Source organism: Salvelinus fontinalis, chromosome 9 (assembly GCF_029448725.1).
Source record: "Salvelinus fontinalis isolate EN_2023a chromosome 9, ASM2944872v1, whole genome shotgun sequence".
NCBI classification, from domain to species: Eukaryota; Metazoa; Chordata; class Actinopteri; order Salmoniformes; family Salmonidae; genus Salvelinus; species Salvelinus fontinalis.
The window spans coordinates 30,279,892-30,300,998 of record NC_074673.1 but is presented as its reverse complement, the minus strand read 5'-3'; the positions used below and the strand labels follow the sequence as shown (position 1 = coordinate 30,300,998).

General features: G+C 42.8%; 1 protein-coding gene across 20 annotated transcripts in view; it reads right to left on the bottom strand.

Annotated features, from left to right (window-relative positions):
- Window positions 1-21,107, bottom strand: part of LOC129862406 (CCR4-NOT transcription complex subunit 1-like) — a 47,760-nt gene that overhangs the window by 4,627 nt on the left and 22,026 nt on the right. For all 20 annotated transcript variants that reach the window (XM_055934038.1, XM_055934047.1, XM_055934049.1 and 17 more), the window contains exons 35-38: window positions 20,887-21,029; window positions 20,671-20,779; window positions 20,333-20,502; window positions 17,836-18,067 (exon numbers count right to left, since the gene is read on the bottom strand). In XM_055934038.1, the coding sequence (XP_055790013.1) occupies window positions 17,836-18,067; window positions 20,333-20,502; window positions 20,671-20,779; window positions 20,887-21,029 (654 nt within the window). The remainder of the gene's footprint in view (window positions 1-17,835; window positions 18,068-20,332; window positions 20,503-20,670; window positions 20,780-20,886; window positions 21,030-21,107) is intronic.

The following is a 21,107-nucleotide window of genomic DNA, read 5'->3' as shown; positions in this document are numbered from 1 at the left end:
CCAGGAAAGATTGACAAGCATATCATTAATGTTAGCTCTCCGTGTACATTTAAGGGCCAGTCGTGTTGCCCTGTTCTGAGCCAATTGCAATTTTCTTAAGTCCCTCTTTGTGGCACTGGACCACACGACTGAACAGTAGACCAGGTGCGACAAAACTAGGGTCTGTAGGACCTACAGGCAGAGCAGCGCTTTATTATGGACAGACTTCTCCCTATCTTAGCTACTGTTGTATCAACATGCTTTGACCATGACAGTTTACAATCCAGGGTTACTCCACGTAGTTTAGTCACCTCAACGTGCTCAATTTCCACATTCATTACAATATTTAGTTGAGGTTAAAGTGAATGATTTGTCCCAAATACAATGCTTTTAGTTTTAGAAATATTTAGGGCTAATTTATTCCTTGCCACCTATTCTGAAACTGCAGCTTTTTGTTAAGTGGTGCAGTCATTTCAGTCGCTAACGAGTATAGGTGTTGAGTCATCCGCATACATAGACACTGGCTTTACTCATTAGTAAAGATAGAAAAAAGGGGCCTAGATAGCTGCCCTGGGGAATTCCTGATTCTACCTGGATTATGTTGGAAAGGCTTCCATTAAAGTACACCCTCTGTGTTCTGTTAGACAGGTAACTCCTTATCCACAATATAGCAGGGGTGTAAAGCCATAACAAAAGTCTTCACAAGCAGACTATGATCGATAATGTCAAAAGCTACACTGAAATTGAAAAGCCCCCCCCCCCCAATCTTATCATCAATTCCTCAGCCAAACAGTAATTTGTGTAACAGCTGTGCTTGTTGAATGTCCTTTCCTATAAGCAGCTGAAAGTTTGTTTACTGTAAAATAATGTATCTGGTCAAACCATTTTTTCTAAAAGTCTACTAATGGTTGGTAACAGGCTGATTGGTCTGCTATTTGAGCCAGTAAAGGGGGCTTTAGTATTCTTAGGTAGCGGAATGACTTATGCTTCCCTCCAGGCCTGAGGGCACACACTTTCTAGTAGGCTTAAATTGAAAATATAGGAGTGGCAATATCATCTGTTATTATCCACAGTAATTTTACATCCAAGTTGTCAGACCCCGGTGTCCTGTCATAACTGATAGAAAATCATTTGTTCCTCTTCCACACTCACTTTACAGAATTCAAAATTACAACGCTTGTCTTTCATAATTTGGTCAGTTATACTTGGAAAAGTTTATTTTATTTTATTGTTTAGTCATGATTTCTCAATTTTTAATACCTTTGCCAATCGGTTGTGCAGGCACACTTATTTTCCATTCCCTTTGCCTCATCCCTCAACCATACAATTTTTCAACTCCTCATCAATCCACAGGGATTTAACAGTTTTTAGTCATTTTCTTTATGGGTACATGCTTATTAGTAATTGGAATAAGCAATTTCATAAATGTGTCCAGTGGCACCACAGACCAACAAATATTTACATCAACATAGGAATCGCTACAAAATGTATTGTATGACCTCTTATACACTATATTAGGCCCAGACTTTGGAACTTTGGTTTTCCAAGATATGGCTACTGTGCTGCCATCCTGTTAGAAGGTAACAGATTATTTTATTACAATGGTTAAAATGGATCTTCATTGTGTTCCATGGTGTTATTCGCCCCCTAGTGGAGCTTTCTGGTACTTAACCTGTTGGGGATGGGGGCGCTGTTTAGACTATTTATGCCAATTTGGCTAATTTTTTAAACGGCTTCCCACAAAATCCTTGATCGTACAATATGCATATTATTATTATTATTGGATAGAAAACAGTCTATAGTTTCTATAGGAGTTGAAATTTTGTCTCTAAGTGGAACAGAGCCCATTCTACAGCAATTTCCCTGACATGGAGTCAGATTTGAGAAATGTTGGCCACTCTTCTGAAGTCAGTTAAAGGGGCACTGTCGTTGCTATGACTATACGGACACTTCTTACGTCTTCCCCTGGATGCCTTTACGTGATGACGATTCCAACGGGGTCGATTGCGCGTTCACAGGCCCTACAAATGAAAAAACCCTGAAGCTAGTCATTCTTTGGGAGCTGCGTCATGAGCCTAGAGGACACCGGCGCGCACCTGTTCCAAGCGTTAGTTTAGCCTGTTATATTTCTCCGGTCATCTTTTCACTCGTTATAGGAGTTAAAAACATCATAAGGTAGTTAATTTAAAGCGTTTTATAGCAATTTATATCCGTTTAGTGCGATTTTGGGACATTTATTTTTGCAACGATGTGAAAAGTTGGGCACGCTTTTCAGTTCATCCCGAACGCAGTTGACATTTCCACATGGCAAGAGGACAGCTTTCCACCAAAAGACGATTTCTCCCAAGAAAGGATCCTTTGCCCAAGATACTGATGGAAGAACAGCTCAAGGTAGGACATTTTTATTATGATAAATCGTGTTTCTGTCGAAACATTTTAGTGGCTTAGGACGCCATGTTTTTTGACGTAGCTTCGCTTGGCGCAAACTGTATTGAAAAGTAAGGATAAATTAAAAAATGTAATAACGCAATTGTATTAAGAATTAAATTGTCTATCAATCCCTGTCCACCCTGTATTTTTTAGTCACGTTTATGAGTATTTATGTATAAGAGTAGATCACTGTCTAAGTGGCGCAAGGACATTTTCTTTACCAGCTTGTCTACATTTCACATTGTCTAACCATGATTTTGGTGGCTAAATATAAACATTTTCGATCAAACTGTATATGCATGTTGTAATGTGATGTTACAGGAGTGTCATCGGAAGAATTCTGAGAAGGTTAGTGAAAAAATTAATATCTTTTGGCGATGTTGACTTTTATCGCTCACTTTGGCTAGAATCAATGCTGGGCTGCTAATTGCTATGTGCTAAGCTAATATAACGATTTATTGTGTTTTCGCTGTAAGACACTTAGAAAATCTGAAATATTGTCTGTATTCACAGGATCTGTGTCTTTCGATTCGTGTATGCTGTGTATTTTTACGAAATGTTTGATGATTAGTAGTTAGGTAAACACGTTGCTCATTGTAATTATTCTAGTCCATTTGTGATGGTGGGTGCAATTGTAAACTATGAAGTCTACCTGAAATATGCACTTTTTTCTAACAAAACCTATCCCATACCATAAATATGTTATCAGACTGTCATCTAATGAGTTTTTTTGTTGGTTAGGGGCTATAAATATCTTAGTTTAGCCGAATTGGTGATGGCTACTGGTGTTGGTGGACAAATAAAAGATGGTGGATTATGCTAATGTGTTTTTAGGTAATAGATGTACATCTTTACATATTGTGTCTTCCCTGTAAAACATTTTAAAAATCGGAAATGTTGACTGGATTCACAAGATCTGTGTCTTTCATTAGCTGTATTGGACTTTAATGTGTGAAAGTTAAATATTTAAAAAAATTTTTTTTTTTGAATTTCGCGGCACTGGTTTTTCAGTGGGGGGGGGGGGGGGGTGTGCCTCTAGCGCCACGCTGATCCTAGACAGGTTAAAGACTACGCAAACAGGAAGTAGAGAATTCGTCCGCACTCATAGAAGCAGCTAAAAACAACGCTACGGTACAGGTCTTCCAGTGTAGTTATTTCTTGTCACGCTTCAGCCTGGGAAAATATTTGTTTGTAAGTTCGATTCAACCATTTAGCTAGTGATGATGGTAATCCAAGATGGCGTAGCAGTCAGATGTCCTTTGTCCTCGTCTTGTTGTGTCCTGTGTATATATATTTTTATATCCTTTTCTTCGCATATCTTTTACATTTTTTTTTTCTAAAACTCAACTTCAAAACACTCTCCTGCAACCCGCCTCACCCAATGTGGTGCGGATCTGTTTTTTTCTCTAAAGTATTATTCACCTCGAATCTGGAATCCCCCAACAGAAGCTAGCCAGCTCACTAGCTACTAGCTAGCAGTCAGCTAATTACTGCTAGCGGTCATCAGCTAACCTCTAGCTCGGAAAGCTCTCGCCAGTTTGTACAACGCGTCTCAAACCAGAGCATACCGGACCTATTTTCTCTCCATATCCCCGGATTCCTACCGCAGACTCTGAACATTTTCATCTGGATCTTCGCAACTAGCTAACCGTAATCCCGGGTGACTACTCCTGGCTAGCGTTTCCATCCCGGAGCAAGCACCAATTAGCTTGAAGCTAGCCTGGCTAGGGCTCCTGGGCTACCACCGAAGCCCACTCCTGGGTTACAACATCCGGACCCCTTCTACTGCCGGTACGGGGCACGGAACCCCACCGATCCTCTACGACTGGAATACTAACATAATCTGCCCGAGGATTCCAACAGGCCCCTCAGGCGTGACGTCCGCTGAAGGCCCATTCTGCTAACCCCGGCCTACTAGCTACCTGGAGCAACTTGGAATCCTACTAATCTACGACTGGTTTATGAACGTCACCGCACGAAGAGCAGAATTACTCACCAATTTACCAGCATCGGACTGTCTCTCGACAACAACGCCGGATTCCTGCCGTAGTCCCTGGGCCACTGCTTCTGATCCTCACAGCTAGCTTGCAGCTAGCGCCACTAAGCTAACACCAGTTAGCAAACACAATTCTACAATCCACAACTTCTCTTTCGCCATCGCCATACGGCTTGGATTCTCTGTCGACACGACCACGTCTGGTCTGCAGACGAATACCCCATCCGCTGTGCCCTCAACCGGCCTCCGTCTGAGCAGACCCCCTCCGTCTGAGCAGACCACCCCCCGGGCTACTAACTTTAAAACGCCGCGTGCTAGCTTAGTGGAGGCCTCCCTGCTCCATCTACGGCTGCCCCCTGGACACTATGATCACTTGGCTACATAGCTGATGCCTGCTTGACTGTCCATTAATTCACGGTACTCCATTCTGTTTATTTGTGTTTTATCTGTCGGCTCTGTGCTTTAACTCAGGATCTGTGTGTAGTTAATCCGACCCTCTCTGCCTAGTCGTCGCCATTTTTACCTGCTGTTGCTGTGTTAGCTGACTAGCTGCTGTTATCTCACCTGTTGTTTTAGCTAGCTCTCCCAATCAAGACCTGCAATCACTTTATGCCTTATTGTATGTCTCTCTCAAATATCAATATGCCTTGCATACTGTTGTTCAGGCTAGTTACCATTGTTTTGGTTTGCAATGGACCCCGTAGTTCCACTCTCCGTACCTCTGATACCTCCTTTGTCCCACCCCCCACACATGCGGTGACCTCACCCATTGAGACCAGCATGTCCAGAGATACAACCTCTCTTATCATCACCCAGTGCCTGGGCTTGCCTCCGCTGTACCCGTGCCCCACCATACCCTGGTCTGCACATTATGCCCAGAATCTATTCTACCACGCCCATAAATCTGCTCCTTTTATTCCTTGTCCCCAACGCTCTAGGCGACCAGTTTTGATAGCCTTTAGCCGCACCCTCATCCTACTACTCCTCTGTTCCTCAGGTGATGTGGAGGTAAACCCAGGCCCTGCATGTCCCCAGTCACCCTCATTTGTTGACTTCTGTGATCGAAAAAGCCTTGGCCTCATGCATGTCAACATCAGAAGCCTCCTCCTTAAGTTTGCCTTACTCACCGCTTTAGCACACTCTGCCAACCCTGATGTCCTTGCCGTGTCTGAATCCTGGCTTAGGAAGGCCACCAAAAATTCTGAGATTTCCATACCCAACTATAACACTTTCCGTCAAGATAGAACTGCCAAAGGGGGAGGAGTTGCAATCTACTGCAGAGATAGCCTGCAAAGTTCTGTCATACTTTCCAGGTCTATGCCCAAACAGTTCGAACTTCTAATTTTAAAAATTAATCTCTCCAGAAATAAGTCTCTCACTGTTGCCGCCTGCTACCGACCCCCCTCAGCTCCCAGCTGTGCCCTGGACACCATCTGAATTGATCGCTCCCCATCTAGCTTCAGAGTTTGTTCTGTTAGGTGACCTAAACTGGGATATGCTTAACACCCCGGCAGTCCTACAATCTAAGCTTGATGCCCTCAATCTCACACAAATCATCAAGGAACCCACCAGGTACAACCCTAAATCCGTAAACATGGGCACCCTAATAGACATTATCCTGACCAACTTGCCCTCCAAATACACCTCTGCTGTCTTCAATCAAGATCTCAGCGATCACTGCCTCATTGCCTGTATCCGCCACGGGTCCGCAGTCAAACGACCACCCCTCATCACTGTCAAACGCTCCCTAAAACACTTCTGCGAGCAGGCCTTTCTAATCGACCTGGCCCGGGTACCCTGGAAGGATATTGACCTCATCCCGTCAGTTGAGGATGCCTGGTCATTCTTTAAAAGTTACTTCCTCACCATATTAGACAAGCATGCTCCGTTCAAAAAATGCAGAACCAAGAACAGATATAGCCCTTGGTTCACTCCAGACCTGACTGCCCTCGACCAGCACAAAAACATCCTGTGGCGAACTGCAATAGCATCGAAGAGCCCCCGCGATATGCAACTGTTCAGGGAAGTCAGGAACCAATACACGCAGTCAGTCAGGAAAGCAAAGGCCAGCTTTTTCAAGCAGAAATTTGCATCCTGTAGCTCTAACTCCAAAAAGTTCTGGGATACTGTAAAGTCCATGGAAAACAAGAGCACCTCCTCCCAGCTGCCCACTGCACTGAGGCTAGGTAACACGGTCACCACTGATAAGTCCGTGATAATCGAAAACTTCAACAAACATTTCTCAATGGCTGGCCATGCCTTCCTCCTGGTGACTCCAACCTTGGCCAACAGCCCCGCCCCCCCCCCCCGCTGCTACTCGCCCAAGCCTCCCCAGCTTCTCCTTTACCCATATCCAGATAGCAGATGTTCTGAAAGAGCTGGAAAACCCGGACCCATACAAATCAGCTGGGCTTGACAATCTGGACCCCCTATTTCTGAAACTGTCCGCAGCCATTGTCGCCCCCCCTATTACCAGCCTGTTCAACCTCTCCTTCGCATCATCTGAGATCCCCAAAGATTGGAAAGCTGCCGCGGTCATCCCCCTCTTCAAAGGGGGAGACACCCTGGACCCAAACTGTTACAGACCTATATCCATCCTGCCCTGCCTATCTAAGGTCTTCGAAAGCCAAGTCAACAAACAGATCACTGACCATCTCGAATCCCACCGTACCTTCTCCGCTGTGCAATCCGGTTTCCGAGCGGGTCACGGGTGCACCTCAGCCACGCTCAAGGTACTAAACGATATCATAACCGCCATCGATAAAAGACAGTAGGCATCGACCTGGCCAAGGCTTTCGACTCTGTCAATCACCATATTCTTATCGGCAGACTCAATAGCCTCGGTTTTTCTAATGACTGCCTTGCCTGGTTCACCAACTACTTTGCAGACAGAGTTCAGTGTGTCAAATCGGAGGGCATGTTGTCCGGTCCTCTGGCAGTCTCTATGGGGGTACCACAGGGTTCAATTCTCGGGCCGACTCTTTTCTCTGTATACATCAATGATGTTGCTCTTGCTGCGGGCGATTCCCTGATCCACCTCTACGCAGACGACACCATTCTGTATACTTCCGGCCCTTCCTTGGACACTGTGCTATCTAACCTCCAAACGAGCTTCAATGCCATACAGCACTCCTTCCGTGGCCTCCAACTGCTCTTAAACGCTAGTAAAACCAAATGCATGTTTTTCAACCGTTCGCTGCCTGCACCCGCACGCCCGACTAGCATCACCACTCTGGACGGTTCCGACCTAGAATATGTGGACATCTATAAGTACCTAGGTGTCTGGCTAGACTGCAAACTCTCCTTCCAGACTCATATCAAACATCTCCAATCCAAAATCAAATCTACAGTCGGCTTTCTATTCCGCAACAAAGCCTCCTTCACTCACGCCGCCAAACTTACCCTAGTAAAACTGACTATCCTACCGATCCTCGACTTCGGCCATGTCATCTACAAAATAGCTTCCAATACTCTACTCAGCAAACTGGATGCAGTTTATCACAGTGCCATCCGTTTTGTTACTAAAGCACCTTATACGACCCACCACTGCGACCTGTATGCCCTAGTCGGCTGGCCCTCGCTACATGTTCGTCGTCAGACCCACTGGCTCCAGGTCATCTACAAGGCTATGCTAGGTAAAGTGCCGCCTTATCTCAGTTCACGATGGCTACACCCACCCGTAGCACGCGCTCCAGCAGGTGTATCTCACTGATCATCCCTAAAGCCAAAACCTCATTTGGACGCCTTTCCTTCCAGTTCTCTGCTGCCTGCGACTGGAACGAATTGCAAAAATCTCTGAAGTTGGAGACTTTTATCTCCCTCAACAACTTTAAACATCTGCTATCCGAGCAGCTAACCGATCGCTGCAGCTGTACATAGTCCATCTGTAAACTACCCACCCAATTTACCTACCTCACCCCCCATACTGCTTTTATTTATTTACTTTTCTGCTCTTTTGCACACCAGTATCTCTTCTTGCACATGATCATCTGATGATTTATCACTCCAGTGTTAATCTGCTAAATTGTAATTATTCGATTTATTGCCTACCTCATGCCTTTTGCACACATTGTATATAGATTCTCTTTTTTCTACCATGTTATTGACTTGTTTATTGTTTACTCCATGTGTAACTCTGTGTTGTTGTCTGTTCACACTGCTATGCTTTATCTTGGCCAGGTCACAGTTGCAAATGAGAACTTGTTCTCAACTAGCCTACCTGGTTAAATAAAGGTGAAATAAAAATAAAATAAAAAAATGATAATCTTGTTATTGATAGAGTTGCTTACATATCAATGTTGGTTGGTTGCATTTACTCACAAATCGCAATGCCTTTCATGTATGCTGTTAGCTGTATTACTTTGCTCGTGCGTCATGCAAACGAATTGTAAAATATACAATACTGTAGTTGTGCTACTCTTTCTAGTGTAATATGCTTTGTTATTCTACATAGATGGTTGTACATTAGAGTAATGAAAGGAGTTAGCCAATTACCATATGAGTAACAATTAGCTATGGTTTGGCATCATGCCAGATGCCTGGTACCTTAGCACGTGCTTTGTATTCATGCAACTTCAAATATATAATGTACAGCTACAGTATGTCGGTGTGACTTGAATACTAAAGTATATATTTTTCTGTATTTTGCAGTTTCACAACATAAACGTTTTCAATATATTCATTCAAGAAAAGTCACGCCTTGAGTTTTATTGAAGACTTAGTTAGCTATCTGTCTAGTTTTGCATGGGAACGCAACTCATGGGCAGAATAGCTACTAGACTTTCAACACAATCTTCAGTTTGCTGTACCTTTCAAGCTCTAACACAGGTTCAGTGATGTCTATGCTGTTTGCTGCGAGTTGTACAGTAACCTAGCAACTGGACTTGAGTTCTGTATTTCCCTCTTCTGGAACCTTGTTATCATCAGTCTTCTCGGACTGATTGGGTGATGTCAGAATTCTGGGTCCCTTCCACCATTGCTCGCTCTGTGTCAAGTTTCGAACAGTTTGTCCTCTTGTAGGGAGGTCGGCTGGATTAGTTTCCCCTTCAATATGTGACCATGACTCTGGATTGGTCAAGGACTGGATCTACGTCACTCTGTTCGCAACAAACTGTTTCCATTTCTGAGCTGAGCTGCAAAACCAATGCAGAACGATCATCGAGTCAGTCCACATTTTGATCTGTTTTTCTTCCATTTTCAGTGTGGTCATCAGGTTGTTTGCTAGTCTCGCTCCAATCACAGCTCCCATGAGCTCCAGGCGTGGCAGCGTCATTTTTTTGAGTGGGGCTACCCTGGACCTGGATGCGACTAGACTCGTTTCCCTGTCTTGTGATTCACCTTGCAAGTAAGCTACTGCACTGTAAGCCCTTTCACTTGCATCACAGAACACGTGTAGTTTCTGGGTGTGGCTATTCTGTGGCCACATGTCTGTTCTGTACCACCCTGGTATGGTGAGCTGGTGTAACTGGGATAGATCTGAACACCATTGTTGCCATTCTCGTGTCAGATCAGGTGGTAATTCTTCATCCCAGCTGAGTCCCCTCTCCCACATTTCCTGGAACATGCACTTGATCCTGAGGGTGAAGGGGGGTCAGAAAACCAAGAGGGTCAAAGATATGTGCAGACGACTGCAGAACACTTCTCTGCGTTTTCCGTTTGCTTTAGAATGCTCAGTAGCGGCCTGAGGTCAAAAAATCATCCGTTTCCGGTCTCCATACTAAACCTAAAACCTTCGTGACTACTTCTTGTGTTTCTAGCGTCAACAGGTGGTCAGTTGTTGTACTCTCCTCCCATTTTGTTTTCAATTCAGGAGAATTGGTCATCCACTTGCAGAAGTCCATGCCTGCAATCGACAGCATTCACTTTGCAGTTGTCACAAGGTAAGCCTCTTCAACATTCCGTGAACTTGCAATGAAGTCATCTACATAGTGACTCAGTATCTCTACAACTTCTGGTTGTTCTGTTTCATATTGTTTCAGGTGCTTCCTGATTGTAGTTGCCAGCAAAAATGGACTTGGGGAAGCTCCATATACCACTTTTCATCCTCAGCACACACAGCTCCTCTTCATTTTTTCCCCTTGGTGGGCCTGTGAGCCATAGAAATCTCAACACGTCTGTCTCTCTCTGCTAGAGATATCTGCAGGAAAGCTTTCTTGATGTCTGCCATGAATGCAATCTCATGTAGTCTGAACTTAGTCATTGAGGGATGGACAGCCATCTTCATGGGACGAGGCATCAAACACCACTCTGTTTTGTCGTCACCTTATCTTCTCGGAGTACTGCATGGTGAGAAGTAGTATTTTACGCTGTCTGCGCTTGATGCGTTGTCCTTGGGCACGTCCTCTATTACTTCATTGTATCTGCTGTACAACGTCACGTCTTTTCTTTAGACCTTCAAACCGTTTCTTGGCGATTTTATAGTTGTCTTGGAGTTCTGGCATTTCTCATTTCCATGGCAACTACACGTGGTATCACCCATCTTTGAAGGTGGTTGTTTTCCTCTGGGTTTTCTCGCTTATAATACCCTGAGACTCAAGCTCCCAGAATGCATGCAGTTGTTTGGAGACTAGTGTGTCTTCGTCAAGTGGGACGAACATGCAGGTTGCCTCGGCGACACGGGTCCCTGCACCGACCATCCAAAGGTGCTCTAAAGCAACCAGCGTCTCCGTCAGTCGCTCCACTCTGCCTGATACTATCTGCCAGTCGTAGTCTGCTCCTATCAGGACAGAGAGCTCAGGATCATTGTCATCTCCTGGAAAGTCTGCGAGCTGCAGTACCTTTCTATTGAGCTCATGTTGAATCTGTTCACCAGGAACCTTCACAGCTGTGCACACTTGTCGGGTTTCAATTGCCTCTCTCTATTTCTCTGCTGTTTGTCCCAGACATTCTCCAAGATGACTTTCACTGTGTTGCGTTGGGACGTTGCTGGATCAGAGGAGCCAAACGTGTGAAGAATCTTGTCTGATTACTGGTAGCTTCAAGCCCTTCAAGGTTTTCATGTATGAAGCTTCTCTGACTGTCTCCATCTAGTATGCAACGAGCTATCTTCCTGCCCGATGGGCCTTCTACCCCATGCCTTTGCCGTTTGTAGCAACAGTGTTCTGTGCATCTGGTTTCATCTTCACTGAATGGGGAATAACTGAGGAAACAGCATCTGCAGAAACAGTAGGGGGTTGTACCGCACTCCTCTTACCGGTACACACAGAAATGTGATGTCTGCTTCCACATGACACATCTTTGACTTTACAGAATTTTGCTATGGGTATGTCCTAAACATACAAACATACTACACCCAGTGATTCCAAGCTCCTAATCTGAATTTCACATTCATCATATAGCGGCCTCAATGCTTCACAGGAGTGAGATTCAGGAGCTTTGACATGTGAGCACTAATCACAAGACCTTTCCATCCAAATCTGCTCGAGCAGAGGGATTGCATCATCATAGTTACTGTCTGTTAACTTCTTGCCACTAGGGGGGTGCCATTTCGACATAGCACAAATTCGTCTCCAAATTAAACTGCCTCGTACTCAATTCTTGCTCGTACAATATGCATATTATTATTACTATTGGATAGAAAACACTAGTTTCTAAAACAGTTTGAATTATGTCTGTAAGTGAAACAGAACTCGACTTGCAGCAATTCTCCTATGAGGATTTGAAAATGGTGAAATCTCCACGCTGTTCCCAGACCTGTAGATAACCCTGACTGTCTTCTATTGGTTGAGATGCACTGCATACGCCTTCCCCTGGTTGTTAGCAAATAGGGAGAGGTGAAATGTGGTTCTACGCAGTTCAGAAAGTTGATAAATTGGTTGGAATCGAGGTGTCCAGCCTATTGGACCTTCGCGCTGACGCAAAAAGGGTCTTGGAATGTCTTTTTAGAAGCTCTGGTTTTAGAAACTAGAAATATCCGGCTCTGTTTTTATTCGATATAGGCTTTAGGCGTCATAATCTTGTTATTTTAAACCGATTTATTTCAGTTTATGTCAGTATATTGCGATTTTCGGGCATTTCATTTTCTGACGTATTGAGTTGGGTGTCTCTCTCTCGAATGCCATTGTGTACTGCTAATTGCAGTCGAAGGAAAACGTCGAACATTCTCCAACCCAGCAACGATTCTTTTGGCCAACGGACACCTTTCCCAAGATTCTGATGGGAGTTCAGCTAATAGTAAGTACTATTTATGCTGATAATTCGTTCTGTTGAAAAAGTAAAATGCATAAGACAACATTATTTTCCATGTAGCCTTGCGCTATCGCACCCTGTATTGCGCAGTAAGGTTAATTTTAAAAATGTAATTCAGCGATTGCATTAAGAACTAATTTGTCTTTCATATGTTGTCCACCCTGTATTTTTTAGTCAAGTTTATGATTATTTATTGATTAGACTAGGTGACTCTCCAAGACGGCGGCCAAAATTTTCTGGGGAGCTTGGCAACTTCTCATTGTATAAGCACTAGTTGTGCCGCTAAATATGGACATTTTCGAACAAACTCTATATGCATTGTGTAATATGATGTTACAGGACTGTCATCTGAAGAATTCTGAGAAGGTTAGTGAAAAAATTATTATTATTTGTGGTGAATACGTTATCGCTATGTTTGGCTGGAATCAATGCTGTTGTTTGGTTTGCTACTGTGCTAAGCTAATATAACGTTATATTGTGTTTTCGCTGTAAAACACTTAGAACGTCTGGATTCACAAGATCTGTGTCTTTCAATTGCTGTACGCTGTGTATTTTTAAGAAATGTTTTATGATGAGTAATTAGCTAATACACGTTGCTCTCTGTAGTTATTCTAGTCGATTTGTGATGGTGGCTGCAATGGTAAACTATGATTTATACCTGAAATATGCACATTTCTAACAAAACATATGCTATTCAAATAAATATGTTATCAGACTGTCATCTGATGAGGTTGTTTCTTGGTTAGTGGCTATTTATATCTTTATTTGGCCGAATTTGTGATAGCTACTGATGCTGTAAGAAAATGGTGGAGTAAAAAAAAAGTTGTCTTTTGCTAACGTGGTTAGCTAATAGATTTACATATTTTGTCTTCCCTGTAAAACATTTTAAAAATCAGAAATGATGGCTTTATTCACAAGATCTGTATCTTTCATTTGGTGTCTTGGACTTGTGATTTCATGAACATTTTATTATATGATATCCCTGTGGCTTTAGGCTAGGCTATGCTAGTCAGCTTTTGTGATGGGGGAGGGGGGGGGGGGGGGGGTGGCTCCCGGATCCGGGTTTTGTAGGCGTTAGAGGTTAACATCAGTCCTGCTACTGCCTTTGCAGCTGGTCCAGTGAGATGTTTTCAGATAGGTAAACTTCTTTATTACACAGTGAATCATTGTTGCGAATAGCGGACTCATACTGGCTCAAACTCCTGCCACATACTGACATCCATAGAATTTCTCAGTAATCAACTTTGGTAGCCTTACTGATTGTCTCTGATCTGTTTGAGTTAGCGTCACTCACCCGTGCTGGTAGTGGATTGAGGTCCTGGTTTTTCTTTATCACTCGCTGTGCATGGCTCTTCAGCATGATAACACGCTCTTTGTAATCCTCCGTGCATGCAATCTCTGCCTCCAATCCGTCCAATGGCGGTAACTGTTCAATTCCATGATCAAGTTCAAACAAGATGTCCTACTTAGCTGACAGCAATTCCAACAATGTACTCAAGTGATCGGTATCCGGATTTGACTGGGTTATTTCCATGTCAATCTGATTCAAAATCCAAGTTGGCACCTCGAATGGTACCCCGCTTTTGTCTCATTCTTTCTGCTTCATGCCGACGTTCCTCCTCAGCCGCTTCATCCCTAAAATCTTTGTCGCAGCGCATACTTTTCCCGGGTTTCGGCACCAAAATATAGAATAACTATCTTCAAAGTAATGACTCGGGACATCGGGTTTGAAATGAAAGCTTCTTTTAGTAATAATACTTGTTCACGTTACATTTAACAACTTAGTTGCTAGCGAAAAGTCAGTATAATCACTTGTCACTTGCACATAACTGGCGCGCTCTCGACTTCTTGTCGCAAGGCATTCTGGACCTTGCAGTCAAAAGCGTAATTTAATACTAACCAATACAACAAAATATGTATGTAGTTCTCTCAATCTCCAACACACAAATTCTAATAATTACATATGTAAATAACTGTAAAGAAAGTATCTTTAGATACAGCTCAATTAATTAACTCTGTAACACATTAAAGTTACAACATACGGAGAAGACAAGGTGAGCGCTACCAACAGTAAAGCATCCTGAGACCATTCATGTGTGGGGTTGCTTCTCAGCCAAGGGAGTGGGCTCACTCACAATTTTGCCTAAGAACACAGCCATGAATAAAGAATGGCACCAACACATCCTCCGAGAGCAACTTCTCCCAACCATCCAGGAACAGTTTGGTGACGAACAATGCCTTTTCCAGCATGATAGTTATCACTTTTGCCTTATGGCAAGGTGTTCCAAGTGGCTCGGGGAACAAAACATCGATATTTTGGGTCCATGGCCAGGAAACTCCCCAGACCTTAATCCCATTGAGAACTTGTGGTCACTCCTCAAGAGGCGGGTGGACAAACAAAAACTCACAAATTCCGACAAACTCCAAGCATTGATTATGCAAGAATGGGCTGCCATCAGTCAGGATGTGGCCCAGAAGTTAATTTGACAGCATGCCACGGCGTACTGCAGAAGTCTTGAAAAAGGGTCAACACTGCAAATATTGACTCTTTGAATCAACAAATGCTTGTAATTATACTTCAGTATTCCATAGTAACATCTGACAAAAATATCTAAAAGACACAAGCAGCAAACTTTGTGGAAATTAATATTTGTGTCACTCAACTTTTGGCCACGACTGTACATTATCAAGCATTTAACACGTTATCCAGATACTGTTAGCACATGGTGGTCTATAGCAGCTTCCCACCAGAATGGGCTTTAGGTGAGGCAGATGAACCTGTAGCCGTATTACTTCAACCGTATTTAACATGAGATCTTAAGCTTTTCAGGAATGTGGTTCTGAATATAAAAGCCACAACATCTGGCATTTGTCTTTCAGTAGATTTTATAGCCATGTATTGCTACCACTGTATCAAAGGTATTATCTAAGTGAGTTTCAGAGATAGAATATGAATATCTGTTACTAGCAAGTTATTAATTTCATGAACCTTGTGTCTTAAGCTACATATTTTAACGTGGGCTATTTCTTTTAGCACTTTTCTGGGATGGTTGATGCTTTACTGGGAAGCTTAGCTGAAGCTCATGCTATTTATATTAGTGCAGGGTGAGCTGCACACAGTTGACTTCCTGCTAGGGCACACCACCTCAGTGCTAACAGTTATAACTCTGGTTCATAGGCACATGATTACTGCATACAATAGCTGTAGGATCAGCAGAGGCATTCAGAGGGACATAAATTAATTTAGTTACATTGTGTCTACCAACACCGTGTAATGTCCATTTGCTGAAGCATTATGACAACTCAGCGTCACAATGGTAGGGGTTAGCTGAGCTGGGCTTGGGTCATTGTCTCAACTAGAGACCGACCAATTAATCGGAATGGCCGATTAATTAGGGCCGATTTCAAGTTTTCATAACAATCGGAAATCGGTATTTTTGGACACTGATTTGGCCGATTTTTTAATGTTTGTTTTGTTACACCTTTATTTAACTAGGCAAGTCAGTTAAGAACACATTCTTATTTTCAATGACGGCCTAGGAACAGTGGGTTAACTGCCTTGTTCAGGCGCAGAACGACAGATTATTACTTTGTCAGCTCGGTGATTCAATCTTGCAACCTTACAGTTACCTAGTCCAACGCTCTAACCACCTGCCTCATTGCACTCCACGAGGAGCCTGCCTGTTACGCGAATGCAGTAAGAAGCCAAGGTTAGTTGCTAGCTAGCATTAAACTTAAAAAACAATCATAATCACTAGTTAACTACACATGGTTGATGATATTACTAGTTTATCTAGCGTGTCCTGCGTTGCATATAACCGATGCAGTGCGCAGTCGCGGAAAAAGGACTGTCGTTGCTCTAACGTGTACCTAACCATAAACATCAATGCCTTTCTTAAAATCAATACACACAATTATATATTTTTAAACCTGCATATTTAGCTAAAAGAAATCCAGGTTAGCAGGCAATATTAACCAGGTAAAATTGTGTCACTTCTCTTGCGTTCATTGCAAGCAGAGTCAGGGTATATGCGATAATAATAAACGTTTTGTTTTCAAAATTAGTTTCCGGATTCGACCATATTAATGACCAAAGGCTCGTATTTCTGTGTGTTATTATGTTATAATTAAGTCTATGATTTGATATAGCAGTCTGACAGCAATGGTAGGCAGCAGCATGCTCATAAGCATTCATTCAAACAGCACTTTCGTGCGTTTTGCCAGCAGCTCTTCACTATGCTTCAAGCATTGCGCTGTTTATGACTTCAAGCCTATCAACTCCCGAGATTAGGCTGGTGTAACCGATGTGAAATGGCTAGCTAGTTAGTGGGGTGCGAACTAATAGCGTTTAAAACGTCACTCGCTCTGAGACTTGGAGTAGTTGTTCCCCTTGCTCTGCATGGGTAACGCTGCTTCGAGGGTGGCTGTTGTCGATGTGTTCCTCGTTCGAGCCCAGGTAGGAGCGAGGAGATGGACGGAAGCTACACTGTTACTGGCAATACTAAAGTTCCTATAAGAACACCCAATAGTCAAATGTATATGGAATACAAATGGTAGAGAGAAATAGTCCTATAAATACTATATTAACTACAACCTAAAACCTCTTACCTTGGAATATTGAAGTCTCATGTTAAAAAGGAACCACCAGCTTTCATATGTTCCCATGTTCTGAGCAAGGAACTTAAACTTTAGCTTTTTTTACATGGCACATATTGCACTTTTACTTTCTTCTCCAACACTTTGTTTTTGCATTATTTAAACCAAATTGAACATGTTTCATTTATTTGAAGCTAAATTGTTTTATTGATGTATTATATTAAGTTAAAATAAGTGTTCATTCAGTATTGTTGTAATTGTCATTATTACAAATACAGTTTTTTAAAAAATCGTCCGATTAATCTGCTTTTTTGATCCCCCAATAATTGGTATCGGCGTTGAAAAATCATAATCGGTTGACCTCTAGTCTCAACATAGCCTTGTAATGCTGTGAATGGATCCAGGAACACAAATTACTAAGATTTTAGTATAAATGTCCAGTCTCATAAGTAACACTGCTGCTTGGTGAGCACAGCAGTGGGTTCCAAGATAATGGGGTTGCTACCATGAGCACTAAGACCCACTCTGTCAAGGACATGACTTGTACTGTGCTCTTGTATTGTAAGGAAAACCAGGTAACTGCCTTGGAGGAACCAGTCATAAGGCAAAGGTGGTTAAAAGATAAAAGACAAGTGCGTGTGCTGTACCTGGCCCACAAAAGCAGAAAAGGCCTTGGTGCTGTCCCGGCCGGCGGCTGCAGAGTGGTACAGGTTGACCCATTCCCTCAGCAAGTACTCTGCCTTCTCCCTCAGGCCCGGCGGGTCGTCGTACTCAGACGCTTGGGAGATGCCAGAGTGCATCATAAAGTTGGGCCCTCCATGGGCCCGGTCGATCATGGCCTCGTAGTTAGAGCGGACCACATCCATCAGCTGAGGAAGCCTGGGGATCACAGGACACGAATCAGTTAGAAAACTACGAACATATGTATACCAACACCCCAATAAACTCCACATCTCCAAGGTGGTATTCATTACGCACCAAATGGAAGACAACAAAGTGAAAATAGGGACCGCCTGAACTACAAAATACGCCACATGTAAAGTGTTAGTCCCATGTTTTATGAGCTGAAATTAAAAAGATCCCACACATTTTTCATACGCACAACATAGCTTTTCAAAATGTGCCCAAATTTGTTTACATCACCTGTTAGTGAGCATTTCTCCTGGTGTGGCATATCAAGAAGCTGATTAAATAGCACTCATTACAGGTGCACCTTGTGCTGTGGACAATAAAACGCAACAAACGTGCAGTTTTGTCACACCACAATGCCACAGATATCTCAAGTTACTTAACCTGTTTGGGCTGCAGGGGCTGTATTGAGTAGCCAGATAAAAGGTGCCCATTTCAAACGGCCTCGTACTCAATTATTGCTCGTACAATATGCATATTATTATTACTATTGGATAGAAAACACTCTAGTTTCTAAAACCGTTTGAATTATATCTGTGAGTCATTTGAACTCATTTGGCACAAACTTCCTGACCAGGAAGTGGAAAGTCTGAAATCGATGCTCTGTTCTACTTCCTGCCTATAAATGGACATGATACGTATTAGTATACGTGCACTTCGTAGACCTTCCCCTGGATGTCAAGAGGCGGTGAGAGAAGAAATTTAGTGTTTATCTTGGTCTGAAGTGGAATACAAGCTCTTTGTATGACGTGTCCGCCCATTTCCTGTTTTCTGGAGAGCGCGAAGGGGGACCTGGATTTGCCTTCTGTTTAGCTGCCGTTCTAGGCGACTAATATCTCCGGCTTTGATTTTATTTGATACATGTGACCATAGCATCGTAAAGTATGTTTTTTGAATATAGTTTCATCAGAATAGTGAAAATTTTTCGGGAGTTTTGCCGTGTTCCGTTCTCTTCCGTTTGTTGACATGGAGAGCTTTGTGCCACTTGGCTAGTGCGCTTGCTAATTCAAGAGGGAAAATGGACGTTCTAAATCCAAACAACTATTGTTCTTGACAAAGGACACCATGTCCAACATTCTGATGGAAGATCAGCAAAAGTAAGAAACATTTTATGATGCCATTTCATATATCTGTCGTGCATGTGAACTAGTCGCCGGCGCCCAACTTTGGGGTATTCTAGCTATACCGAAGCTGGATGCCGTAATGAAGTTATTTTTTTGAATTCTAACACTGCGATTTCATTAAGAACTAATGGATCTATCATTTCCTATACAACATGTATTTTTTAATTATGTTTATGAATAGCTATTTTGGTCAGAATGTGTCAGAAAAAGTGTCAGAAAAATATCGTTGCCGTTTAGACGTTGTGGAAAAAGTAGCTACGATAGCAACATGCATAACCACTGATTTCAGCTCTAAATATGCACATTTTCAAACAAAACATAAGTGTATGTATAACCTGATGTTATAGGACTGCCATCTGATGAAGAATATCAAGGTTAGTCAAAATATATATCTTTTACTGGTTTGTTACGGTCGCTAACTTTTGCTGCTGGGAAATGGCTTGTGTTTCTGGCTATTGTGGTAAGCTAATATAACGCTATATTGTGTTTTCGCTGTAAAACACTTAAGAAATCGGAAATATTGGCTGGAATCACAAGATGCCTGTCTTTCATTTGCTGTACACCATGTATTTTTCAGAAATGTTTTATGATGAGTAATTAGGTATTTGACGTTGGTGTCTGTATTATTATGGCTGCTTTCGGTGCAATTTCTGATTGTAGCTGCAATGTAAACTATGATTTATACCTGAAATATGCACATTTTTCTAACAAAACATAGATTTATTGTATAACATGTTATAAGACTGTCATCTGATGAAGTTGGTTCTTGGTTAGTTAGGTTGGCTTTGTGCATGCTACCTGTGCTGTGAAAAATGTCTGTCCTTTTTTTGTATTTGGTGGTGAGCTAACATAAATATACGTGCTGTTTTCGCTGTAAAACATTTAAAAAAATCGGACATGTTGGCTGGATTCACAAGGTGTACCTTTCATTTGCTGTATTGGACTTTTTAATGCGTGAAAGTTAAATATTTAAAAAATATATATTTTGAATTTCGCGCCCTGCACTTGAGCTGGCTATTGTCATATTGTGGGCGGCCTCGGGCTTGCAGCCATAAGAAGTTAATGAACACAACCCAAAATCCTAATTAAATTAGGACAGAAAAGGACTCACCCCTCGGGTGCATTGGCCCTGGAGTGTGCGCTGGTTCTCATCAGAGTCTCGATGGTGTGGAACAGGTCGGCCTCTGTGATGTGGCTCACACTGCGCTCATCCACCAGCAGCAGCTTTACCAGCTGCATGGCAAATGCCACTGCCATGTAGTGCAGACCGTTCTCCATAGACTAGACAAGAGAAACATACACACAGGGGTTTTAAGATAGTGACAAAGGGACAGAATACACCACATGCCCATTATTCAGTTGTATAGAATCAAGATGGACTATTGACAGATGGCGTTGCTCGCACTAGAATATCTCAATGCTTAATAAAAGGTGTGTAGTGGTGTTTACCTGTGCCAAGTGCAGGTCGTACTGCTGCATGTTGACCAGGTGGTTTCTGATCAGCAGCTCCACAGCCTCCACGTTGTACTTGTACTCATCACGGCACTCAATCAGGCACCTGGAACAAGTAAAGATATCACAAATCTTAAAATAATGATTGGATTTCCCCTCTTCATTCGAGCAAAAAACTTAACCCACCCATGGGAAGGTTATGGGGATACCAACCTGGTAATCTGTTTGTTGCACCATTGTGGTCCGTATGCACGGCCGTCCTGGAGGGCTTTGAGCACCAGCAGGTGACACTCTCTGTACCGCAGGAGCAGGTCAGCATCGGCACCACTGGTGGCATCGAGCAGACCCTCCACAGCCTAGAACAAGGAAGGAGAGATGAGGGACACAGGAAGAGATCTTTTCTACTGAGACCGGTGTATTCGTAAAGACAACTA